Source organism: Trichosurus vulpecula, chromosome 6 (assembly GCF_011100635.1).
Source record: "Trichosurus vulpecula isolate mTriVul1 chromosome 6, mTriVul1.pri, whole genome shotgun sequence".
Classification (NCBI taxonomy): Eukaryota; Metazoa; Chordata; class Mammalia; order Diprotodontia; family Phalangeridae; genus Trichosurus; species Trichosurus vulpecula.
Window position 1 is genome coordinate 273,165,397 of NC_050578.1, and position 27,638 is coordinate 273,193,034.

General features: G+C 41.3%; 1 protein-coding gene across 1 annotated transcript; it reads left to right on the plus strand.

The window, feature by feature from the left end:
- On the plus strand, positions 1 to 27,638 carry LOC118855375 (solute carrier family 22 member 10-like). The gene is made up of 10 exons (XM_036765466.1): positions 1 to 421; positions 3,169 to 3,272; positions 4,043 to 4,197; positions 4,294 to 4,462; positions 8,556 to 8,673; positions 10,973 to 11,088; positions 19,787 to 20,001; positions 22,241 to 22,343; positions 25,743 to 25,949; positions 26,669 to 27,638. Exons 1-10 carry the CDS (start codon positions 20 to 22, stop codon positions 26,712 to 26,714), a joined length of 1,635 nt encoding a protein of 544 aa, XP_036621361.1. The 5' UTR covers positions 1 to 19; the 3' UTR covers positions 26,715 to 27,638.

The following is a 27,638-nucleotide window of genomic DNA, read 5'->3' on the forward strand; positions in this document are numbered from 1 at the left end:
GGTCAGCATTCCAGTCCTGATGGCCTTTGAGGATCTCCTCTCCGAAGTTGGAGATAAGAGACGATTCCAGATTCTTCAGCTCCTTTCTTTGGGTATTCCTCTAGTATTTCTAGGTACCCATTTTCTGCTAGAGAACTTCACTGCCTTTGTCCCTGAGCACCGGTGCTGGGTTCACTTGCTTGACAATACCTCAGCTTTGCTCAATATCAGTGGGAACCTTAATTTTAGTTCCCTTCTAAAGCTTTCCATCCCCTTGGATTCCAATGGGAAACTAGAGAGGTGTCGCCGATTCTTCTGGCCACAGGGGCAGCCCTTGGGTCCAAATGTCACAGGCCAAAACCTGAGCCAGCTGGAGATGGAGCCATGTGTGGATGGCTGGGTTTATGACCAAAGCAGCGTCACTTCTTCCATTGTGACTGAGGTAAGAGGTTCTTCTTGCTTCCCCTTTCCCATGCCAGGAAGATTTAATTCTCCTTTTGAAAAGGTACCACCGATTTGGAACTTGATTCCCTTGGTGACTGACAGAATTAGATTCCTGTCCTCTGCCAGCCCACAGCTCCCATTGTGAAAAAAAAAATCAATGAAACACCTATTGATTAGGTCCTGCTGTGAAATACAAATCAACAATGCAGAGAATGTTATTCTGCAGATTTTCTTTATGCTAAAGCATAGGCTCACACAGTCAGAATAACACAAGATTTAGCAGCTTCTACACTGAAGGATCATAGGTCCTGGAATATGACATTCTGAAGGGCAAAGGAGACAGGAATGGAACCAAGAATCACCTATCCAGCAAAACTGAGCATAATCCTTCTTATTGAAAAATGAATACTTAATGAAGTATGGGACTTTCAAGCCTTCCTGATTAAAACACCGTGGCTGAATAGAAAATTTTACTTTCAAACACAAGACTCAAAAGAAGCATAAAAAGGTAAAGAGATAAGGGAAATCATGAGGCTCAATTAGATCAAACAGTTTACATTCCAACATGAGAAGATGATATTTGGAACTCATAAGAACTTTCTTATTGTTAGGGCAGTTAGAAGGAGAGTATATATAGACAGGGGGCACAGGTGTGAATTGAATGTGATGGACTGATATCTAAATAAATCAAATTAAGAGGTGAGAAAGATGAATGCACTGGGAGAAAGGGAAAGGGAGAGGTAGAATGGGGTAACTTATTGCACATAAAAGAGGCAAGAAAGAGCTTTTATAATGGAGGGGAAGAAGGAGATGGCAAAGAAACTTTGCACCTTACCCTTATCAGAATTGACTGAAGGAAGGAATAACACACACTCTGGCATAAGGAAATTGGCTTACTCTATAGGAAAGTAGGAGGGAAAGGGGATAAAAGAAAAGGGATGGGACTGAGAGAAGGGAGTCCATATTGAAGTAGGCAATAAAAAGAGGTACATTTTGTTGGCTAAAAACTACCTCATTAATTAGTGGTTTACTGACTAGATGTCTGTCTCAAAGACCAAGCCTTAAACCCAATTTATTCTCAAGCTCATAGATTGGACAACAATAGGTCCCTGCCCTTCTAGCACAGAGTGAAGGCAAATAGTAAATAGTAACTCTTTCTTTTTTAGCCAGCAACCCTGAGGGACTTTCCCTCTCAGTTTGATTTTTTTTGATTAAAGGGGCCATCCCTTGACTCACATCTTAAAGAGGCCTAATTACTGAATGGGGGTTACGTCACTCAAAGTGAAAACCTGGAAAGGCTTGAATCCTGAAGGGCCAGGGTCTCCATTGCATCCTGGGCCAGCTCCAGTCATCCTGATGAATATCAGGCCACTGGACCCAAATGGCTCTGGAGGAGAAAGTGAGACTGGTGACCTTGCACAGCCCTCCCTCACTAAAATCCAAGTCAACTGCAAGTCGGTAATCATTCCCTGATGTCATGGTACATATGCAATCAGATGTAAGACACTTTTGAAGAGGGATAGAATGAAAGGAATCGAATAACCAGGGGGTAAATAGGATAGGGGGAAAGACAGTTAGCAAACATAACTGAAAAAAATTTTTGAAGCAAGTTTCTCTGATAAAGGCCTCATTTCCCAAATATATAGAGAACTTAGTCAAATTTAGAAAAATAAGTGACTTTCCCAAATTGATAAATGGTCAAAGGTATGAATAGTCAGTTTTCAGGTGAAGTAATCAAAGCTACCTACAGCCATATTAAAAAATTCTCTAAATCACTATTGATGGGAGAAGTACAAATTAAAACAATTCAGATTGGCTAATATGACAGAAAAGGACAACGACAAATGTTGGAGGGGATGTGGAAAAATGGAGACACTGCTAATGGAGTTGTGAACTAATTCAACCATTAAGTAGCACAATTTACAGCTGTGCCAGAAGTCTAGAATCCTATGCCTACTCTTTGATGAAGCAACACCACTACTAATTCTGTATTACAAAAGGATAGGAAACAGGAAGGAAAAGTCCCAACACGTATGAAAATATTTATAGCAGTCTCTTTCTGGTAACAAAGAATTGGAAATTGAAGAGATATCCATCAATTGGGGAAATGGCTGAAATCGTTGTGGCATATGATTGTGATAGAATACTATTGTGCTATAAGAAATAATGAGCAGGATCCTCTCAGAAAAAACCTGGATAGACTTACATTCAATGATAAAAAGTGAAATGAGTAGAGCTAGGAGAATATTATACACAGTAACAGCAATATTTTAAGATGGTCAACTGTGAATGACTTCACTATTCTCAGCAATACAATAACCCAAGACAGCTCTGAAGGACTTAATATGAAAAATGCTATCCATCCCTAGAGAAAGAACTGATAAAATTGCAGTACACGTCCAAGCACATTTTTAAGAACCATTTTTCTTGATTTTGAGGAGCTATGTTTTCTTTTACAATATGAATAATACAGAAGTATGTTTTACGTGCTAAACATGTGTTAACTATATCAAATTGCTTGCCTTCTCAATGGGGTAGGGGTGAGGGGTTGTATTGATGTATGATGTACAATTATAAGATCGCATGATGGAGGCAGTGTCCTCTTTTTATCATAGTGGAGCAAGAAGCCTGAGCCAGAGTGTCTTTCCCATCATAATCTTTCTCTTGCCACATTGGCAGCAAGAGTCCTGAGGCCAAATTCTCTTGCCTCACTTTAAGATCTAATGCTCTCATCTTCTCTTTCAGTGGGACCTGGTGTGTGACTCCAGGAATCTGAAGTCCTTCTCTCAGTCAATATTCCTCGCTGGGATTCTGGTGGGATATCTCATACTGGGCAATGTTTCAGACAGGTCAGTTTCACCTGGACACAGATGTTTCTGAAACCCAGGGAGCCCAGGGCCATGGAGCTAAAAGTTGGAAGTTGAAATTATAGATCATTTAGTCCAACCCAGTCATTTGAAAAAGGAGGAAGCCAAGGCCCAGGGAAGTACAGAGACTTGCCCAAGGTCACATACCAGGAGCCAAAGCAGAATTTGAACCAAGGACTTTCTTTCTATGTCCATGTTATGCCAAAAGTCCACAAGGACAGGGAGAAGATTCGTGGCTAGATTTGGAGCTTTGAGTGGAGGTGGGTCTAGGCCTGGAAAGGACCCAAAAAGAAAAGCAGGTTGCTGATGGGTTGAACGTGGGACAAAGGTCGATCAGTCAACAGTCAGTCAACAAGAATTTTTTTTAAACACTGAGTATGTGCCAAAAGCTGGGCTAAGATCTGGGGATAGGAAACAAAACAAACTCCCTGTCTTCAGGGAGCTCACATTCAGTGGGGGAGACAACATGCAAACGACTCTGCACCTTCATGAGACAAGCCCAATACACTGGGGGTAGTCTGAGGAGGAAGGTGCTGCCCTGGCATTAAGAAAGTGAGGAAGGCTTCCTGCTAAGGTGGAATGTTACCTGAAAGTCAAGGAAGCCAGTGAGACTAGAAGGAGGAGATGAGGGGAAAGGCATTCCAGGGAGGGGGGACAGCAATGAAAACAATACCCAGCGAGAGCTGCCGGGTGGGGGGATAACATTATGCCTCTGCCCTGAAGTCACACCCATGTGCTTTCCCATGATGTAGGTTTGGGAGAAAACGGTTGCTGCTTCCAAGTTACTTCATGATGGCTGTCTCCAGCACTGGGGTTGCCTTTGCCCAGTCATTTCCAGTTTATTGTTGCCTTCGCTTCCTGCTTGGGTTTTCAGTATCAGGAATCATGCTTTGTGGTGGGACCCTGCGTAAGTCTCCTCTGTGGGGCTTCTTCAAAATTTGCACATGTTCTTTGAGATCTCTCCTGTGTCTGAAATTAATCCTTTTCTGGGGTTTCCTTTCAGTTATAGAATGGACCACCAGCCAGCAGCGGCCTCTGGTAATAGTCATAACAACTCTGTGTGTAAGTGTGGGGCATCAATTTCTGGGGTTTCTGGCCTATGGCATCCAGGAATGGCGCAAACTCCAGCTGGTAGTGTCTGCTCCCTGCTTTGCCTTTGTTCTGATTACTTGGTAAGTGCCCCCAGGACTTATGTTTTCTCTGCATGGGCTGAAGATGGAGGGTGAAGAATCCCAAGCTTCTTTATATTAAAAGCTCATTTCAGGATGTTTCAAATCTCATAAGAGAATAGGAATGTTTCCCATCAGGGTCTTGGGTGCCAGTCAGGAGTTAAAACCCATGCTTGGATGAGACAGACTTGAATCTAGATATCCTCATCAAATTATCTCAAGGTTATAAGAAGTAAAGAAAATATAATGAAAGTTATTAGTGATTATATTAGGAAGGCAGAATTTATATTTCAAAGAGAATCTCATATGTGCCTGAAATGTTCAGAACCACAGGATATAAGGAATTCTCTAGGCAGAAGGCAGGAGAACTAAAGCATGTATTTACACTCCACAGTAATAGGCCCACAAACCAGCATCCCCATTTTGATATTTTGATCAAAAGCTTCCAGGCCTCACAAGGGTAACCAGGAAGCCACAGAGAAGCGAGATAGTATAAGGCAAAATTGTATACATGCTTCCCCTCTACGGTAAGAAGATTACCCACTGGCCTCCAGTCGTTACTCAGCACTCCTTGCTCCATGTGGGTCAGCTCTGCTACCGGCAGCTCAACTTCGGCTGTAGGCATCTCTGGCTCCAACCGGAAAAGGAAAAGGGGTCTTCAAGCTGTCCTCTCCCCTCTTATAGTGTTTTCCATATCCTCAAGCGCCGCCTGAATGACCAGGGCCAATTGGTTCTTCAGTTGGCCCCTCCCCTTAGGGTAGACCAGGTTAACACCCAGTAGGGCGTGGCTCTGGAGTTAACACCTCCCCTCAGTCAGCCCCATGACTCATCACACAGGAAGTTCTCTGCTCGCAGGTATGGCCCAGCTAGGCTCAATGAGGTAAGCTGAGTCACTCAAAGAAAACAAAGGCCACTCTAGCTACAGTGATGAACAGACTTTCCTGAGGTACCATGAAGAGTATCCCAAGACACAGGAGGTGAGACAGAAAAATGTTATATTTCAAATCAAAAGTCAGGTGTTCAAAGCATGCCTTTAACCTTTATTAGATGAGTACCCATGGACAAATCACTTACCCTCCCGATACCCCAGTTTGTGAATGGGTCAGACTAAGTGACCTTTAGGGTCCATTCTCCCTTGGGGGGTCCTAGCTGGTGCAGTGCATAGAGTACTGAACTTGGAGTCAGGAAGACTCTTCTTCATGGGTTCAAATCTGGCCTCAGAAACCTATTAGCTGTGTGACCCCGGACAATTCGCATAACACCCTTTGCTTCAGTTCCTTGTGTAAAAATGAGCTGAAGGAGGAAATGGCAAACTGCTCCAGTACCTTTGCCAAGAAAATGCCAAATGACATCATGAAGAGTCAGACATTACTGAAAAGACTGAACAACAACATACTCTTGAAGGCACATAAACAAGCATAGTACAAATGCATATTGTTTTACTGAAGATAAAGGTTTAAAGAATCAGACCCAAAAAAGGCCTCTCCACCATCTTTCTGTCTTCATCAGCTTTGATGGAAAAACACTCTCTTCAATTACCCTCAAACCCTCCACCTTAATAGTCTTTTTCTAGTCTCACTCCTCATCCAATGACTTTCATAATGCTTCTTCATAAAACAACAATTGAACCAGGTTTGACAACAAAGAAATTTCTCCTCATCTGATGTCTGTCTTCTCCATAGTTTATTTCACAAATCCTCATAGGTCAAAATCGAACGCATATATGATCTCCCAGACTCCACAGGGAGAAACATCTCTTAGGATTACTATGCAGCTGTTGCTACATTTTACTTTCTCTGCTGCTAAAGAGAGTTTGAGTTTCTACAATCTATATAAGAGAGGCTTTTGAAGTGGCCTCCCATGAATCCTTCAAAGATTGCCTATAAATAGCACAGGAGGACTTCCTCTCTGGCAACATTTTGGCATGATGTTGGTGCCCATGCACGATGCAGGTAGCCCACAGGTTATCCCTCACTTATGCTACACAGCTTTTCTAGTGACACCTTTTGGACCACCTTTTCAGTCTGGGCCCACCAGAAATTTCTCCATAGCTTTTTGGGGACTCACAATTTCAATTCTTAAGTTGTAATGCCATTCCATATTCTGTATAACATCATATAGAGAAAAGTTATATGTGTTAGGGCTTGGTTTCAAAGAGAACTTGTCTTTACACAGACTTTTGAATATCAATTCTACTCTGGAAACTATTGAGAAATATGTAGTCATGGGCCTAACCCTGGTGGCAGGAAGCAGGAGGGTTCAGAAGATTCTGCCTTTTTAATGTATGGAAACAGGAACAAATGGTAAGGTAGAGCAAACACTTGAGGGGATGAAGGAGTGTGAGGAGAGCTAGGATTCTCAGGGGAACATGGAAAAAAGGTCCTGACCCACTTTTTAAAAATATATTTGATTAATGCATTTTCTTTTTAATACCATTAATAACTTCCTCCTTCCCAACCCAGAATTGGACCACCCCTTGTAACAATCAATCCAATCAAAAGTTTCTATTCTTTTCACATTAAACTGTTTTAATGGTCTCAAAATTCTGCATTAGATGTTTGTTTTTTTCCTTTTAAAAATTACTGATTTTAAAAACTAATAACTTAAACTGCCATGAAATTAATGGTCCACAAAAATATTCCTTTCCTCCTGAAGCTCTTACACTGCTCTGTAATCACTAACCAACCTTTTACTATGAAGCCAAAATTGCCATTTGAGACAAACATTTCTGAGTCCGTTCTTCCATCGCTGATTAAGACTGGGGTGGGAGGTGTTGTACAGAATATCCTTTTAGCCTTCTGGACAGATTTTGTGAACTTCCCAGCTCCAGCAGCCTCCTTGTCAACTGCCTTGATCACACCAACAGCAACAGTCTGCCTCATATCAGGAACAGCAAAATGACCCAGAGGAGGACAATCAGAGAAGCTCTCTGGGCTTGCCTGGACCCATGTCACTGGATTTCAGGAATTTAGGGCCATCTTTCAGCTTCTTACCACAAAGGCCATCAATCAATGTGAGCAGTGTGACAATCAAGAACAGGTGCATGTGGGTCAGGATAATGACCTGTGCAGTGAATCGAGCCATTTCCATAAGTGGGTCATTCTCACTATGCCAGCCATATTACCATGGCAGACATCATGGACAGACACACTGTTGACATAGAAACCAATGTTATCCCCAGGCAGAGCCTCACTTAAAGCTTTATGGGGCATTTCAACAGAATTTACTTCAGTTGTGATATGGACTGGGGCAAACGAGGTTTTAGAACATCAGTGTCCACTTACCCAACAGGTGGATGGCCTAGAAAGAAATTTGTATTTACAATACTAAGGGGGATTATTAACCACTTCCTTAATCTTTCTAATAAAGACCATGAAGATGAAATGTTAAAGACAGGAGGTATTTGTTTTAACCTTGAAATTGTGAGAAAGTGATATAAGACTTGCAATCCTAATTTATTATTTTTTCTTTTATTTAGAGTAATAAGGAAATGGAGAGGGTTTAGGAGAAAGCCTGAAAATCAAAGGGACGAAACATTTGTAATAGAAAAGATGAGATCAGCTTCACGTAGGATTGATAGAAATGTCTGTTTCCCGGCAGTGATTCAAGACATCTCCAGATGATATGTTTCTCCTATATCCTCTTGCATGACTGACACAAGAATGGAATTCTTGCTGAATTATGCCCATAGCATAGAGGAGAAATTTTCTCCCACTTAGACCTTCAAGGAATGAAAGGCTGATTTAAATGCTATCTATTCCATTGACAATTTTAGAAGTTTTTCCTGATAGGTCCATTTGATCATCTATTGGAGGACAGATTTGAGGCAAAATCAAAAATCTATCCTGACTCCTTTGAAGGGAAAAATCAAGAAAGGCTCTAGTTGATCAGTTACTCTGGCCATCTTGTCATAGGTGTGTGCCATAATTGGAGATGAAAGCTTTTACATGTGAACTTTCTTTTGTAGGTGAAAAAATGCAAAGTAATTAGTTGTAGAATTTTTAAAAAGAACCCTGCTCTAATATACGTAAGAAGTGTGCTTTTGAACAAGAAGAAATGGAGAATTAACTATACGTGTCCTGTACTACTTAATTAGGTGGTTGCCAGAATCTGCTGGATGGCTGATTGTCCACAACAAATATGATGATGCCTTAAAGTTGCTCAGAAAGGTTGCAAAAATCAATGGAGTAAAAGATAAGATCCTGACAGTAGAGGTGAGAGGCAAAGCAGGACCTAGGGCTGGGGTGTGGGAAGTGGGGGCCTTTCAAATGAAGCCCAATAGCCAGGGGCCTACCAGAGAAAAGTCTCATCTCTGATGTTGCTCCTCCAAGTCCCAGTGGACAAGGGTAAGGGATTGGGGAGGACACTTTAATCGATACAAGACAAGTACAGTACTTGGTGATTAAGGGTCACTTCCGAATGTAGTAAACTTGTCTCTTTGAATGTAACATATTTGGGGGCTTCCTAACTGTGTCAGAGAGACAGGCCAGAGTTGGGGAAGTGGTACCTGAACTGTGGGAAGGGGTGAGGATCCCCTGGGGGAGGAGACAGGAAGGGGGCAGTCTTTCTCCTTCTCTCTGGTTTAAGAGGGTCCCTGCAGCCTTCTGCCCTTCCATCCTCCTATCTCCAACACCCTTCTCAATATTCCTTCTTGTCTGCTCTTTCTGCTTTTTTTCCTCCTCATGTCCATCTTTCTTCAGTGGATTACCCCTTGCCCTGCATTCCATAAGGAGGCAATGTAAGATGGCTGATGAGAGAAATATAAATGAATATTAAATGAGATTTAATTTGTAAAGCACTTGCCACATAGTCACTTTTTAATCGTTGCTCATTCCCTGCCTCCCTCTGGCCTCAGAGCAGCCTTGACTGTGACCGAGGCTACCAAGGATCACCTACTCACACACGGCAAATTTAGAAAGAGTGTTACTGAAATTTGTTTGAAATGAATTTAATGATTTGTGCTCTAGTAAATTGTGGGAGCACAAGGTAGGCCCAGAAGCCAGCCCCTGAAGGCAATGTGGATAGAACACGGAACTATTCAGTCAGCAGAAATGAATTTGAATCCTTCATCAGCCACATCCTGGCTGGGTCATCATGGGCAATCCCCTCGATGTCTCAGGCCTCACTTTCTTCATCTATGTGGAGTTCCTAGGGAAATTTCCCTAACTCATACATGGGATACAAAACAGGACCACCTCTGCTTCCTACATTTTGAATTTCTATGGGACTAAATTCAAACAGCAGCTGAAAGAAAAATGCCCTCTGTCCAAGCTAAAGCTTCAGCCTTCTGTCCTGCTGCAAGAAGGAGGGGAAAATACTACAGAAGCATGGCGTTCTCTCTGTGGAGCTACAACCTCTCAAAACCATAGCTCATGAGCCCCCAGTAGTACAGGTACCTTTATTGTTCAGCCAATGAGCACAAACCAAGCAAAGGCATTTAATGAAACAGCATAATAGGGAAGTACCAATATTTTCCCCAGAAACCTGGCAAACACCTTTAACAACTGTATTATACAATATCTATATGCAAAGTGGACATGTGTAGGGAACTTAGGGTCATACAATAATAAATCCCTATCTGAGGGTCTGTAAAGGCCACCTAGTCCAGCCCTTCATTTTACAGAAGAGGAAACTGAGGTCCCAAGAGGTTTTAAGTGAACCACAAGTTCATGCTGGCATTAACAAATGGGATCTGCTGATCTGAACCCAGGTGTTCTGACTCCATAGTCAGCATTCTCTCTGCTCTACTACTCATGCATGGAGAGAAACAGGAAGAGGGAATGTGTGTGATCCAGACATATTCAGGAAGCAAACAATCATAGAATTGAAACTGGAAGGGACTGAAGAGGCTTTCTAGTTTAACCTCCTCATTTTACAAATGAGAGAACTGAGGCCCAGGGAGAATAAGGGCCTTGCTTAGGCTTTACCAGGAGTATCAATGGCAATACTTGACCCCAGCATTTTTGACTCCAGAGCCAGTGGTAAAGGTGATTTTTCCCCTCTGTTGATTGCTAGATTATATGATGCATATATGTTAGAGTTTAGTAAGTTCTGAAAAACATTTAGCCATCACATTCAGCTGGTACCTATAAAGTATTTTCATTAACGTTTTCTCAAAATGCAGTCATGTTCCACAGAGTTCTATGTTTGCTTCTAAGCTAGATGTCAGTAGTCCCATGGAGGAGCGCCCTCAGTGGAGTTATGGGGCCAAAATGGATGTCCATCATGCTGTAGTGGCAGACATAGGCACATCCTGTTATCTCTGCTGATCTTGACTGATCTGAGGGTTCTCAAAGGCAATCCTCTGGTGCTGTGGTCACAGGCATGGCTCCACCAGGCATGACATTTTACAGCTTGACATTGGTGTAAGGAAAAGCTCATAGCCAATTAGCTCCATTTGGTCCCAGTACCTGCCTAGAATGTCTTACCAACCCAATCCTTCCTACTTCTTCCTTGTCTTCTTCCATATACTAACCTCCAGATTGACTCTGTCCTTGGTTCTTCTTTCTGAAGGCTTTGAGATCCACCATGGAAAAGGAGCTGGCTGCAACACAGACCCGTTATAGCATGTTGAGTTTGTTCCACTTTCCGATCCTGCGTAAAAGAATCCTCTGTATGTCCCTTGCTGGGTAAGTTTCCTATAATGTATGAGGAATACTAAAGCTTACAGGCCCCACCAAAGAATCTCTCAGACACACAATGAAGAGATGGTAGAAATGGACAGACTAAACAATCTTCCACTAGTGATTCACAGAATTGCAGAATCTTAGAGCTAGGTGGCACAGTGGATAGAGTGCCAACCCTGGAGCAGAAAGATTCATCTTGCTGAATTTGAACCTGGCTTCGCACACTTACTAGCTGTGTGACCCTGAGCAAGTCACTTAACCATGTTTACCTCAGTTTCCTCATCTGTGAAATGAGGTGGAAAAGGAAATGGCAAACCACTCCAATATCTCTGCTAAGAAAACCCCCATGGGGTCAGGAAGAGTCAGACATGACTGAAATGACTCAACAGCAAGAAAGCATTGGAAAACCTTCAGAGGCCATCTAATTCTACTTAAATTTCAGAAATTTACTCAACACTATTCCTCACCTTAGCCCCACTAACACTTACCCAGCTTCTGCTTAAAAATCTCTATGGACAGTGCCACTAACTCTTGGCATGGCTCATTCTACCTTCAGCCAGCTCCAACTATTATGAGGTTGTTCTTTACCTAGAGCCTCAACCTGCCTCTCTGTGACTTCCATCTTGGTTCCTCATTCTGCCTCTGGGGCCATGCAGAGAAAATGTTTGCTCTCTTCCTTATGTCAGCCCTGTAGGTCCTTGAAGACAGGGTTCATGTCCCTCTCCCCAAATCTTCTCTCCTCCAAATGAATCATCCCCGGTTTCTTCAAGTGATCTTCATGTGGCAGGAGCATGATGTCCTTCCCCATCCCAGCTCTCCTCCTCTGGGCATTCATCTGAGTCACATTTCAGAGAACAAGACTGGGGCCAAGAATAGCCCCCAGGACTTTCTTAAGTGATAATTGAAATCTATCTCAAGGAATCCTCAAGTTATCATTATGCTCCATGAATTCAAGACCTCAGGGACATGCATTCTCCCTCCACTGATGGGTGTTGAAATTCATTGTCAATGTCTTTCTCATCTTCTGTATTTTTTCCCATTGTTTCATAAATTTTCCTTGAATGATCTATCCAATGAGGTGGAGCGATAATGGATTGATGGTGGAGTGATGATGACAGCTACCATTTATATGGTGTCTTAAGGTTTGCAAAGCACTTGACAAATACTTTCACATTTGTTCCTCATAGCAACCCTTTGAAATGGGTGCTATTATTATACCATTTTACAGAGGAGGAAACTGAGGCAGACTTAGGTTAACTGACTTGCCCAGAGTCACGTGATTAGTAAGTTTTAGAAATGGCCTTTGAACTCAGGGCTTCCTGACTCCAGGTCTTGCACTCTACCCACTGTGCCCCCCAGGTTTCACTCTTCCTCTAAGTCTCTTCACATTTCCTAAGTATCATGCAACATTTGGGCTGTTTATCCCTCATACTCCCCCCATGCCAGGTGCAATCATGCATCATCCTGAATATGCCTTTCACACCACCTCAGAAATAAAACTCAGATTCATCCTGTAGAGCTTGTCCTATGTGAAGGCTGGAGAATAGCTTTCCCCTCTTGAACCCACAAAAATCTCTCCCTTGTTCTACATGGGCCCCAGAATGTCCCCCATGCTGTTGGGGTTTTTTTGGGAAGAATTATGATGAATGGAATGAATCATGAGGAGGAAGAAACAAAACCAAAAAAATAGAGAAAAAAGGAGAGCAAATAGTTTGCCTCAATCTGCACTCAGACTCCATAGTTCTTTCTCTAGATATAGATAGCTCTTTCCATCATGAGTCCCTTGGGGTTGTTTGTGAACCTTGTATTCCTGAGAAGAGCCAAGTCTATCAAAGTTAGGCATCACAGAATCAATATATCTGGGTTTGGATACAATGTTCTGGTTCTGCCCCACTCACTCAAGCATTGTATTGTGTAGGTTTTTCCAGGTTATTATGAAGTCCATATCTTGCCCATTTCTTATAGCACAATAGTATTCCATTACATTCATATACCACAACTTGTTTAGCCATTCCCCAATTGATGGGCATCCCCTTGAATTCCAATTCTTTGCTATTACAAAAAGAGCCACTATAAATATTTTTGTACATATGGGTCCCTTTCCCACTTGTGTGATCTCTTTGGGATACAGGCCTAGAAGTGGTATTTCTGGGTCAAAAGGTATGCGCATTTTCATAGCCCTTTGGGAATAGTTCCAAATTGCTCTGCATAATGGCTGGATCAGTTCATAACTCCAACAACAATGTAACAGTGTACCAATTTTCCCACATCCTCTCCAGCATTTACCATTTTCCTGTTTTGTCATGTTAGCCAATCTGACAGGAGAGGTGTGGTACCTAAGAGTTGTTTTGATTTGTGTTTCTCTAATCAATAGTGATTTAGAGCACTTTTTCATATGCTTATCGATATCTTTAATTTCTTCCTCTGAAAACTGCCTGTTCATATCCTTTGACCACTTCTCTATTACCAGAGACACCAGTTGTAAAGATTTTCTCACAGTTTTCTGATTCCCTCTTAATCTTTGTTGCATTGGCTTTTTTTATACAAAAACATTTTAATTTAACATAATCAAAATTATCCATTTTCCATTTTGTAATGCTCTCTATCTCTTGTGTCATGAATTCTTTACTTTCCCATAAGTCTGATAGGAAAACTATTCCTTGCTCTCCCAAATTGCTTATAGTATCAGCCTTTATTCCTAAATCATGAACCCATTTTGACTTTATTTTGGTATATGGTGTAAGGTATTGGTCTATGCCCAGTTTCTGCCCTACCATTTTCCAATTTTCCCAGCAGTTGTTGTGAAATAGTGAATCCTTAGCCCAGAAGCCGGATTCTTTGGGTTTATCAAAGAGAAGATCGCTATAGTTGTTGACTACTGTGTCTTGTGTACCTAACCTATTCCACTGATCCATGACTTTGTTTCTTAGCCAGTACCGGGTAGTTTTGATGACTGCTGCTTTATAGTACAGTTTAATATCTGGTATGGCTAGGCCACCTTCCCTAGCATTTCTTTTCATTAATTCCCTAGACATTCTAGACCTCTTGTTCTTCCAGATGAATTTTGTTATTATTTTCTCCTGCTCTGCAAAATAATTTTTTGGTAGTTCAACTGGCATGGCACAGAATAAGTAAATTAATTTTGGTAAAATTGTCATTTTTATTATATTAGCTCAGCCTGACCATGAGCACCTAATATTTTTCCATTTATTTAGATCTGAATTTATTTGTGTGAAAAGTGTTTCCTAATTATATTCATATAGGCCCTGGGTTTGTCTTCATAGATAGACTCCCAAATATTTTTTAGTGTCTACAGTAACTTTAAGTGGAATTTCTCTTTCTATCTCTTGCTGTTGGGCTTTGTTAGTAATGTATAGGAATGCCAAGGATTTATGTGGGTTTCTTTTATGTCCTACAACTTTGCTAAAGTCATTTATTATTTCAAGAAGTTTTTTACTTGATTCTCTAGGATTCTCTAAGTAAATCATCATAACATCTGCAAAAAGTGATAATTTAGTTTCTTCTTTTCCTATTCTAATTCCTTCAATTTCTTTTTCTTCCATTATTGCTACAGCTAACATTTCTAGTACCAAATTGAATAGTAGGGGTGATAATGGACATCCTTGCTTCACCCCTGATCTTATTAGGAATGCATCTCGCTTATCCCCATTACAAACAACACTTGACTTCTTGGCTTTTTTCAAGTGTGATGTAATCCACTGGAAGAGATTGTAGACATGAGCAATGTGTTGAACCAAGAGACCAATAGGAGGAGGTATGCATGCTGGCTTGTCTTCAAAAGACTGCAAAGGTCCTTTAGTGACCATAAGCCTCTCCCTGAAACAGACATACTTCTTTCTTTCTTTTTTTTTATTTGACTTATTTTTTCTTTGTTTTTTATTCAATATTTTTAGTTTTCAACATCAATTTCCACAAGATTTTGAGTTACGAATTTTCTCCCCATTTCTCCCCTCCCCCCACCCTAAGATGGCAAAAATTCTGATTGCTCCTTTCCCCAGTCTGCTTTCCCTTCTATCACCCCACTCTCCCCACCATACCCTTTCCCCTTACTTTCTTGTAGGGCAAGATAGATTTCTATACCCCATTTCCTATATATCTTATTTCCCAGTTGCATTTAAAAACAACTTTTTTAACATTTGTTTTTAGAACTTGGAGTTTCAAATTCTCTCCCTTCTTCCCTCCCCACCCACCCTCCTTGAGAAGGCAAGCAGTTCAACATAAACATAGGCCACACATGTATCATTATGCAAAACACTTCCACAATAGTCATGTTGTGAAAAACTAACTATATTTCCCTCCATCCTATCCTGTCCCCCTTGATTCAGTTTTCTCCCTTGACCCTGTCTGTTTTCAAAAGTGTTTCCTTTGATTACCTCCTCCCTTCTGATCTGCCCTCCCTTCTATCATCCCCCATTATCCCCTTCTCCCCTACTTTCCTGTAGGGTTAGATGCCCAATTGACTGTGTACGTTATTCCCTCCTTAAGCCAAATCTGATGAGAGCAAGTTTCACTCCCTCCCTTTCACCTACCCCCTCTTCCCTTCCATTAAAACAGCTTTTTCTTGCCACTTTTGCATGAAATGATTTACCCCATTCTATCTCTCCCTTTCTCCTTCTCCTAATATATTCCTCTCTCATCCCTTAATTTTATTTTTTTAGATATCATCCTTTCATATTCAACTCATCCCGTGTCCTCTGTCTATCCATCCATCCATACATCCATACATCCATACATACATACGTACATACATATTCCCTTCAACTACCCTAATACTGAGAAAGGTCTTATGAGTTACAAATATCATCTTTCCATGTAGGAATATAAACAAAACAGCTCAACCTTAGTAAGTCCCTTATGATTTCTCTTTCTTGTTTACCTTTTCAGGCTTCTTTTGATTCTTGTATTTGAAAGTTAAATTTTCTATTCTGCTCTGGTTTTTTCACTGAGAAAGCTTGACATCCTCTATTTTATTGAAAATCCATATTTTGCCTGGAGTATAATATTCAGGTTTGCCGGGTAGGTGATTCTTGGTTTTAATCCTAGCTCCTTTGCCCTCCAGAATGTCATATTCCAAGCCCTTCCATCCCTTAAAGTAGAAGCTACAAGATAGTGTGTTATCATGATTGTGTTTCCATAATGCTGGAATTGTTTCTTTCTAGCTGCTTGCAATATTTTCTCCTTGACCTGGGAACTCTGGCATTTGGTGACAATATTCCTAGGAATTTTCCTTTTGGGATCTTTTTCAAGAGGCTATTGGTGGATTCTTTCAATTTCTATTTTACCCTCTGGTTCTAGAATATCAGGGCAGTTTTCCTTGATAATTTCTTGAAAGATGATGTCTAGGCTCTTTTCTTGATTATGGCTTTCAGGTAGTCCAATAATTTTTTAAATTATCTCTCCTGGATCTATTCTCTTGGTCAGTGATTTTTCCAATGAGATATTTTGCATTGTTTTCTATTTTTTTGTTCTGTTTTATAATTTCTTGATTTCTCATAAAGTCACTAGCTTCCACTTGCTCCATTTTAATTTTTAAGGCAATATTTTCCTCTGTGGTCTTTTGGACCTCCTTTACCATTTGGTTAATTGTGCCTTTTAAGGCATTCTTCTCCTCATTGGATTTTTGGAGCCCTTTTGCTGTTTGGATTCCTCTATTTTTAAGGTGTTATTTTCTTCAGTATTTTTGGGATCTCCTTTAGCAAGTAGCTGACTTGTTTTTCATGACTTTCTTGTATCACTCTCATTTCTCTTCCCAATTTTTCTTCTACTTCTTTTACTTGCTTTTCCAAATCTTTTTTTGAGGTCTTCCATGACCTGAGACCAATTCGTATTTTTCTTGGAGGCTTTTGATGTAGGATCTCTGACTTTGTTGACTTCTTCTGGTTATATGTTTTGATCTTCTTTGTCACCAAAGAAAGTTTCTATAGTCTGGTTCCTTTTATGCCGCATGTTCATTTTCCCAGCCAATTACTTTACCTTCAAGTTATTTGTCAGTGTATGACTGCTTTCAGAGTGTAGAGTGCTTTGTCCAAAGCTTCAGGGATTTTGCACTGCCATTTTCAGAGCTATTTCTATTCTGAGGTGGTATGATGCTCTTCTATAGTCCTGTGCTTCGGTCTGTGGGTGCAGGCACTCCTTTCTGTTGTATAACCACCAGGAGAATTCCCTCTCCGCAGCCACCACAAAGCTCTACCACACCAGTGCTCCTCCTACCCCAAGAACCACCAACCAGGACCACAACCCAGATCCAAGCAGGAAAAAGCAAGAGAATGCTACCTCATTACCAGCAAAGTGATCTCTGCACTCCTGCTCTGTTCAGCTGCTTGATTTATCCCATGTGGATCAGGGGCCAGAAGGAGCTGCTGCTGCCACTTCAGCCACCTCCACCACCCCAGGGTTGAGGCCAGATCACACACTTCCCTCACCCAGATCTAGCAGTTTTCCCACCTACCTGCCTTACCAATGAAATTACCAAAAACTTTTTTCATAGGGTTAGAAAAAATAATACCAAAATTCCTCTGGAAGAATAAAAGGTGATGTATATCAAGGAAATTAATGAAAAAATGTAAAGGAAGGTGGCCCTCCCAAACCAGATATCAAACTGTATTTTAGAGTGGTAATTATCCACACAATCTGGTACTGACTAACAAATCCAGTGGTAGATCAGTAGAATAGATGAGATGCCAATATGTTATACTAAATGGGCAAAGTAATTTCGCATTTGACAAACTCAAAGAGTAAAACCTTCTGGAGCAAAAACTCATTATTTGACAAAAACTGCAACATAGTATTGCAGAAATTAAGCAGAGACCAAAATCTCACATTGTATATCAAGATAAGGTCAAAAATGGGTACATTATTTACACATAAACAGTGATTCCATAAGCAAATTAGGAGAGGATGGAAGAGTTTTTTTGTCAGACATATGGAAAAGGGAAGAACCTAGGACTAAAAAAGATACAGAGAGCATCACAAAATGTAAAATGGACAATTTTGATTACATAAAATTTAAAAGGTTTTGCACAAAGAAAACCAATGCAACCAAAATTAGAAGGAAAACAGAAAACAAGGGTGAGGGGATTTGTAGCAATTATCTCTGATAAAGCTTTCATTTCTCAAGTATATAGAGAATTGAGTCAAATATATAAGAATAGCAGTCATTCCCCAATTGACAAATAGACAAAGAATATGACTAGGCAGTTTTGAGACAAACAAATCAATGCTACCTATAGTTATATGAAAAAAATGCTATAAATCAATATTGATTAGAGAGATGCACATTAAAACAACCCTGAGGAACCAACTCTCACCCATAAGATTGGCTAATGAGGCATAAAAAGAAAATGATAAATTTTGGAGAGGACATGGGAAAAGTGGGATACTAATACATTGTTGGTGGAGCTGTGAACTGAATCAATTATTCTGCACAACAATTTGGAATAATGGCCAAAGGGTTATCAAAGTGTGTATACCCCTTGATCCAGCAATACCACTACTAGATCTGTAATCCAAAGAGATTAAAAGGGGGAAGGGCTTATTTGTACAAAAATATTTATAGCAGCTTTTTTATGTTTTTATGTGTAAGACTGGGAGACTGTGGAGATTCCCATCAATTGCGGAATGAATGAAAAAGTTGTGATATATGATTGTGATGAATATTACTGTAGCATAAGAAATGATGAGGAGGATGCTTTCAAACAACCTGGAAAAATCTTACATTAACTGATACAAAGTGAAGTGAACAGAATCAGGAGAACATTGTACACAGTAACAGCAATACTGTACGATGAAGAAGTGGTCCAAGACAATCCCCACGAGCTCATGATGAAAAATGCTACCTGTCTCCAGAGAAAGAATTGATGGAGACTGAATGCAGATCAAAACATATTTTCCCTCCTTCTTTCTTTCTTTCTTCCTTTCTTTCTTTCTTTCCTTCTTTCTTCCTTCCTTCCTTCCTTCCTTTATTTCTTTCATTCCTTCCATGCTTCTTCCTTTCCTCCTTCCTTTTGTTCTTTCTTTCTTTCTTTCATTTTTTCTTTCTTGCCTTCCACAAAATGACTATTGACATTTTTACATAATTGCACATGTATAATCTTAATCAGATTGCTTACCATCTCAGCAAGAGGGAGGAGAGGTAGGGAGGGATAGAATTTGGAACTCAAAACTTTAAAAAAAAAACAATTTAAAAATAGTTTTTCAATGTCATTGAGAAAGAATGAAATATTATTAAAGAAAAAAAATCACAGCCCTTTACATAACCCAAATGATTTTCTTGATGTTTCCTGAACTAGGGAGCAGATCTCCCACTCTCTGTCTTTGTATGTGAGGTTCCTCATGCCTAGAACACAACCCTTCCTCACCTTTGCCTTCTGGTATCCTTTGGCTGCCTTCAAAGTTCAGCCCCAGGCACCGGCTCCTGCTGAAGCCATTTCTGGTCACCCCACTTAGTGATCCTATTACCCTCCTGAATTTATCTCGCATCTGCTTAATAGTATTCATGGAGCATCACCACCCCCAGCAGAATATGAACTCCTTGAGGAATTTGTGTCTTTCAGGGGTATATACAGACCCCTGGCACCCAACAGGTGTTTAATACAGGTTCTTTGTACTGACTTGCATTTAATGGTGAGTTCTGGGCTCCAAGTGTGATGGATTCTGTATGTTTCCCCACTCTTTGCTACAGTTTCACAACAGGGATGCTTTTTTATGGGATCTCCTTGGATCTTCAGAACTTGGGGAGCAATATTCAAGTGCTCCAGGTTGTTTTTGGAGTTTCTACCTTCCTAAGCAGGGTTGGGGCTTTGTTTCTCATGAACCACCTTGGCCGTCGAACACTAGCAGTGGCCTGCTTCCTTCTTGCTGGACTGTTCGTATTTACCAGTGCATTTCTGCCTCAAGGTAAGAGAGTGAGCTTTGAGGAAAGGGGAGAAGGGGGAGTAGGAGTAGCATAGGTTCAAAGGCAGCTACGTGGCCTGATAGAGACTGTTTCTAGAGTCAGGATGATTTGAGTTCAAATCCAGACTCAGATACCTCCCAGTTAGGTGATGCTGGGCAAGTCACATAACCTCTTCCTGCTGCCATTTCCTCATCTGTATAATGGGGGTAGTAATAGCACCTACCTGAAGGGGTTTTGTCAGATAATATTTGTAATGTGCTTAGCCCAGTAGCTAGAACATGGTAGGATTTGTATAAGGACCATCTGTAGTATCATTCTTAATTGTCATTTTTGAAGAGAAGTTCCTTCCCCATCTTTAAGGCTGAGTTGGATGTGTCCTCCCTGGGCTGGTCAGACCTCCCCCTCTACCTCTCACTTTGGGGCAAAGGGACACTAAAATGAATCTGGGACTTGGGCTCTGGATTCTGCTAAGGGACAAAAGGGGGAATGGCTGTACCACTGGTTGCCTTCATTAAACCCTCAAACTTAGAGCACAAAGACCTTAGAGCATGGATGAATGGTCCTTATGGGCTTCTTGGGTGTTAGGACCCTAGAGGAAAAGTGATGTAGATCTGTTCTCCAAACCAGGAAGTGCCTCGCATTTACACTGTATCTCTCTTGTATGCCTAGTTGTTGGCATGTTGTCTCCCTCATTAGAATGTGAGCTCCTTATGGGCAAGGATCTAGTTTTTGCCCTCCTTTGTATGCCCGGCACGTAGTGCAGTGCCTGACATGTAGTAAGTGCTTAATGAATACTCATTGACTGTGTGAGTTCAAGTCTTATCTCATGCCTACTCTCTGTGTGACCCTGGGCAAGTCACTTAACTCCTCAGTATAGTAGGCAAGTTACAGATTATTGATTGCAGAGAAAGGACCAATTCGAGTTAGTAGAGTGAATTTCTTTACCTGGGTTTTCCCTATACACCTATATAAGTATGAAATAATAGGTCTAGTCCGTGTTCCCAGTGACAATGAAGACTAAATGTGTGAGACCCCTGATTCATAGCATCATAGAGCTAGAGCTGAAGGGATCTCAGAAATCCCATTTTTTACAGATGAGGAAACTGAGGCCCAGGGAATTGAAGCAAGGTGGCCAAGGTGATACAAGTGGTGTACCTCAGAGGTAGAATTTGAACTCACATCATCTTGTACCAATGGCATTCAATGTCATAGTGACTTCCCAACTTTATCATTTTAAAGAAGAGGAAATGGGCTCAGAAAGAATATCCAACTTGGACAGAGTTTCAGAGCTAATAAATGGCAGAACCAGGACTCAAACCCAGGCCAGGACAGATGACCAGGAAAATAGGAATGATAGATAGATAGACAGATAGATAGATAGATATAGATGGATATATCAACAGATCAATGAGTAGATAGCGAGATGAATGGATGGGTGGATAGATAGAGAGAGACAGGGATGTTAGAGAGCGAGGAATGATAGATATATTGATTGATTTATAGGTAGATAGATCAATAGATGGATGAGTGGATAGCTAGACAGATGGATAGCTAGAGATTTAGGTAGATAGACAGATGACTGGATGGGTAAATAGGTAGAGAGAAAAAGAGAGGGGTGGATGGGATGAACAAGTGCATTGAATAAATGATGAATAAATGGCTGACATATGTTTTGAATTCAGCTTTACAGAGTTCCTTAAAAGAAGGATTATTGAGTTCTTCTTTACCTTACACCCCCGGCACTTAGCACAGAGCTTCACACACAAGAAGGGCACAATAAGTATTTATGTTTGCTAGATGAAACAAACAAATAACAATTCCCATTTGGAGAGCACTTTAAGGTTTCCAAATTACATTTCTCATGTCATATGTTCCTCACAACAACCCTGGTAGTCAGATGCCAAGATCCCTGTTGTGCAGACGAGAAAACTAGGTTGAGAAAGGTTAAATGATATGCCTGGAGTCACTCAGCTAGTAAGTTTTAATACAGGATTCAAATTCAGATCTTCCTGACTCTAAGCCCAGGATTCTATCCCTACACCACTTAACTGCCTCTAATAAGAAATACTAGTAGGATAAATGGGTGGATGGATATGCAGATCAAGGGAATGAATGGAGGAATAAATTGAGACATAATTATATGTATGAGTATTTGAATTAATATGGTTAATAAATTAATGAATAGCTCCAAGATGTGTTGAAATTTGATTTAGTGAGGTTTTTTGTTCTTCTGCTTCACAGGAATTTTGCGTGCGGTTTTGGCAATACTAGGGATCAGTTGTGTTGTGATCTCCATTTCCAATAGTGGTCTCTATTTTAATGAGCTCCTACCCACAGCAGTCAGGTAAGATGGAGAATTTGGGGATAAAGAAGCAGCTGTTGCCATTTCTGGGGGAAGGGCGGTTGAGGAGAAGCTCAAGAGACTAGAGCCAGCAGGACACATGCCAGGAAGTTTCCCTGTGTCTGTGACTCTCTCTAACATAGCCAGGCTCTCACTCTCAAAATACAGAGACCCCGACACCCCCCGCACTCCCCATACATACCAGTATCAGCTCCTCTGAAACTTAGATCATTCTCTCAGACCTTCCTATGCCTCTGGACAAAAATTTCCATCTTCCTTGAAAGCAACCTGGTGATTGGTGACCTCAAATCATCTAAGATGGTTCTCAGACAAAAAAGAAAGAGATCCCCCCCGGAGCTTTCCAGCACAATAGGGGCCACTATGGATTCTGTCTCCTGGCCTATAAAGAATGAGAGTCTCCTCAATATCACAGGGAGGTCTCAGAGGAGGACTTGGGGTGAAGTACGTGGAGGGGTTTCTCTACAAATAGTGTTGAGGGTTAAGGGAGATGAGGTCCAGGAAACCCAAGACTGCAGTTCCCAGACAAGGTCATTGAGGGGGAGTGCCCCTCAGGGACCTGAGTACTGGAGAGGGTCGGGGCCATTTGGAACGAATTCATGATCTCAAGCATTCTTTAAGTCAAGGTGGCAAAGATGTATTACGCTTTACAGCGGGCAAGAGTTCTTAGTGAACGTGCAACCTTAGATGGTGTATTTTGAAGGCAGAATTTATAATTTCAAAGGGAATCATATATATATGTCTGAAAGATTTGGAACCGCAGGATATAAGGAATTCTCGAGGTAGGAGGCAGAAGAATTAAAGCATATATTTAAGCTCCAGAGTAACAGACCCACAAACCAGCATCCCCATTTTGATATTTGGATCAAAAGCCTCCAGGCCCAATAAGTCAGCCTCACAAAAGTAACCAGGAGGCCACAAAGAAGCATGAGAGTATAAAGCAAAATCATATACATGCTTCCCCTCTATGGTAAAAAGATTACCCACTGGCCTCAAGTCCTTGCTCAGCACTCCTCAATCCACACGTAGGTCAGCTCTGCTACCGGCAGCTCCTGCTTCAGCTTCGCCTGTAGCTGTCTCTGGCTCCAACGGAAGCTGTTTTTAACAGTCCGGCTAGCAGCTTCTGTGGGGGTGGTGTAAGACCCACCCACAGCTTCTGCCGCCATGCCAGGGAAGCACAGGTTCTTTCGATCTGCTTAACCAAGGGAAGCAAGGGGAAGGAGTTGACTGGGAAAGCACAGGTTCTTTCGATCTGCTTAACCAAGGGAAGCAAGGTGAAGAGGTTGACAAGCCCACTTTAATTGAACATAGGCCCTCCCTGGAGTTAGCCCTACCCCACCAAGCACCGAGCAAGGCTCAAAGAGATAAACTGACTCACTCAAAGAAAACAAGGGCCATTCTGCTTACAGATGGGTGCAGGGAAAGTTTATATACAAGATTTGGGGTGAAACATATCAATTAGTTGTTTTGGGGTGGGATTAGGGAGTGGTTAAGAAGTGGTCAGTTCATAAAGGAATATGCACTTTTTGTATCTATTGCACAAGCATATTACCCAGAATTCACTAGGAAATAGCCCAAGTGGGGGGCTACTAGGAGGTGTGATTTTGACTGGGAAATGTCACTAAGCTTACTAGCAGTCAGGGCTGACTGGGAATATGTAGGTGGCTCTCATCAAATGCCTTGTTAGAAAAAATAAATGTAAGAGAGTATACGTTTGACTATATCTAGGATACATATCAGTAATTTCAGTAAGTAGTAAATATGGTCATGATCCAGAGCACAGCCAATTATCAGTACACAGGGAGTGGATTGGCACAGCTGCCTACTGTGAAAGGAGTAGAGATAAATATGTTGCTGGGGCATGCTGCCCTTGAGCTAGAGAGACGGCATTTTGAGGCTAGGGAAAGATTTGATTTTAAAACTGGCTGTGGTTTTGGAATTGGGGTTCAGGCACAGACACCCAAGCAGAGGCTGTTAGAATTAGAGTCCAAGTACAAGCACTTAAGTACCCCAGCATTGTAGAACTAGAGCCAACCTCAAGAATTAGCCAAGCCAAAACAACAGGAACTTCAGCTATACAACGTAGCATGATGGATGGACAATGCCAGCAAGCCTATGGGCAATGCCAACAAGGCTGTGGGCAACAGGAAATTTGTTCTCTCTCTTACCTCCACCCTGGTTTGAACATGGAATTGAAATATGTGTGTGAAGTCAGTATCCTAGGACAACAGTAGCTAGCATTCATTCAGCACCTTTCACATTTCACAAAGGTTTAGGCATGTCATTAGGGGTACCCTGGTAGTACAACAGAAAAAGCACTGGACCTAGAGTCTGGAAAATCTGAGGTCTAACATAGCCTCAGATACTGACTAGCTTGTGACCATGGGTAAATCACTTAACCTGTCTTTCCCTCAGGTTCCTCATCTGTAAAATGGGGTTAATAAGAGCATCTAACACCCAGAGTTCTTAGGAACATCAAATGAGATAACATGTGTAAAGCACTATGGGAACCTTAAAGCCTAGTCATTATTGTCATCATGGTAAGAAAGAAGAGATAATACACAGGGCCTGGCCAATAAGAGCCCTGCCCTTATGAGCATGCACAGTGCCCTCAGCCTGAAAGACCCACCTGTGAGTGTTGGAACATAGGCAGTTACTCTCTGACTGCACCCAGATGAATCACTATGGTCGTCTTTAAATAGTCGTTAATCCAGTGATCAGTGTGTAGGCAAAAGGTTCCCCAAAGGGTCTGATTCTTTTCTGAATAGCTTTTTGTTAAATATTGGCAAGCATGATGCTGGCTCTCCCCAAGAAAAGTAAGGGACATCAAGGGAGCACCTTGGATGCCCTTGATGAATCCAAGTGACTTGGCCCAGATGACCTGCATCCTGGGGTCCTGAAAGAACCAGTCAAGATAGCGATGGCCAAGTTAAACAGTGATTATTGAGGATCACAGAGAACAGGAAAGGTGCCACAAGATTTGAGAAGCACAAATGTTTGAATTTTGTAAAAGAGAAGAGAACAGAGCCTACAAACACTAGGTCAATGAGTCTAACTTGGATTCCAGGAAAGTTCTAGAATGAACCATTAAAAATATGGTCTGTGGATACCTAGAAATGGAAACATTGATTATGAAGAGACAGACTCTGCTAAGAGAGGGGAAGGGGATATGTAATAGGTGTTGAGTCTAGGACTTGTAAAGAACCACAGAATCTGAGAGTCAGATAGAGCCTCAATGGCCTTCTAATCCATCTCATTGAATGAAGGAATTCCCCCTATAGTTCCCCCAAAAAATGGCTGTCCAGCATATTTGAAGACCTCCAAAAAAGAGAAACCTCTTGAGCTGTTCATTCTACAACAATCAGATTTCCTTTACCCTGACAGGGACACAGGCAAAGGATTCATTTACACAGTAGATCGGATTGGGGCTGTGCTGGCCCCATTAATGAGTACACTCAGGCACAACATTGCAGCCCTACCTCAGATCATCTTTGCCATAATAGCCATCACTACCAGCCTTGTGGTCTTCTTCTTCCTCCCTGAAACCAAGAACAAGCCAATGCCTGACACCATCCAAGATATAGAACGTGGGTGAGTACTGCCTGTGGAATCTTGACAATGTCTCTTAACATGTCTCAGTTCTATTTGCCTCATCTGTAAAAAGATGTAAAAAAAAGATGTAAAAAGATGAATGAATGCACACAAGCATGGATTTATTATTCACCTACTGTGTGCTTAATAAAGGTTTGTGCCAGTCACTTAGGAAACAAATATGTGAGCAAACAATCCCTCCCCTGGTGGAGCTTACATTCTACTGGGAGAAGAAAATATATATAAATGAATTACGGGCATGGAAAAAATGTTTTTGGTCTGTAGAGTCACAGGGAGAGTGAATGGAACCAAAGAGGAGTCTATTGACAAGGCCTTTCTAGGAGCAATGGCAATACTGTTTTCAGTGCCTTTCCAGAACTGGAAAGGGAGTGAAGGGTGGGCATGGGGGAGGTGGGGAAGCATGTGTAGGGATTGTCACCAGGTGGTGCCCAAAGAAATAGAGTCATTGTACAAATGTACAAAAATGTACAAATTGTACGAAAGGACATTGATAGCTATCAAATAGCCAACGAGATTCATCTGGCCCTCCCAACTCAGACAAGTTTCCTCCCCTTCAATCAAATGAGGTAATATTTGTAAAGGCACTTTACCACAGTTCCTGACACACAGTGTGGGCTTCATGAATGCTTATCCTCTTTCCTTCCTTCTACTATATGCACTGAAATTTGTTTCTTTTCTTTCCATTCATTCATGGGAAGATATTCAAGAGAAGAAGACCAAGAGATGAGGGTGAACCTCCAATGAAAATAAGTCAGTTTTCAGATTTTTCCAGGAGTCTGACTGAGAAGAAAACAACTCTAGTCTAATCTGGGCTTTCCTCTCTTCTCCTGGTGGGGAGGACATGAGTCCAGCATTGAGAGCATCAGTGGTCCTGCTTGGACTCCAGGCTTGCGAGAGGTTTCAATAGTGAGACTCAAACAACAAACTTTAATAAAACACTTCCTAAGTTCTAGGCACTGGAGATACAAAGACAAAAACCCAGCAAGCTTTGCTCTCTAGGAGCTCACATTCTACCTAGGGAGATGGCACAAATACCAATAAATAAATACAAAATATCTTTAAAACAAAGAGTCCCAGAGAATACTTCACATGCACCTGTACCCATTTACTTGAAGCTGCCCTGATTCCAAAGCTTAATTCTCATGATTCCCTTTATCAGACCTCTGCTCCAGCCAAGCTTGTCTTCCAGCTTCCCAATTGTGTGCATTTGCATTGCCTGTGCACCTATGCCCAGGTCCTTTTACCAACTTGCCTTTCCCTCTGACAATCCTTAGGCACCAACTCAAATGGAAAAAAATTTTTCATTCTCTTAGTTATTAGTGATCTTTACTTCCTCAAATTGCCTGCTTTATTCATTCCTTTATATGTACTCTGTCTGCTATTTGCCCTATAGAATGTAAACTCTTGGATGGCAGAACCTGTTTTTGCTCATGTTCTCTCTGTATCCTCAGCACCCAGAATGGTGCCCTGTCTTCTTGGGCCCTAATAAATCTTAATTGAATGGAACTGCTCAAATTGAATTATTAAAAATCAATATGAAGAAAAGTCAATAATGTCTGGCATTTGGCATAAAACCAGGTGGAATTCACAATTCAGAATTTTGTATATTCATGTACAGGTCAATGAGACTTTTACCTATAACAGAATTACCTGGGAGAAAAAGGAGAA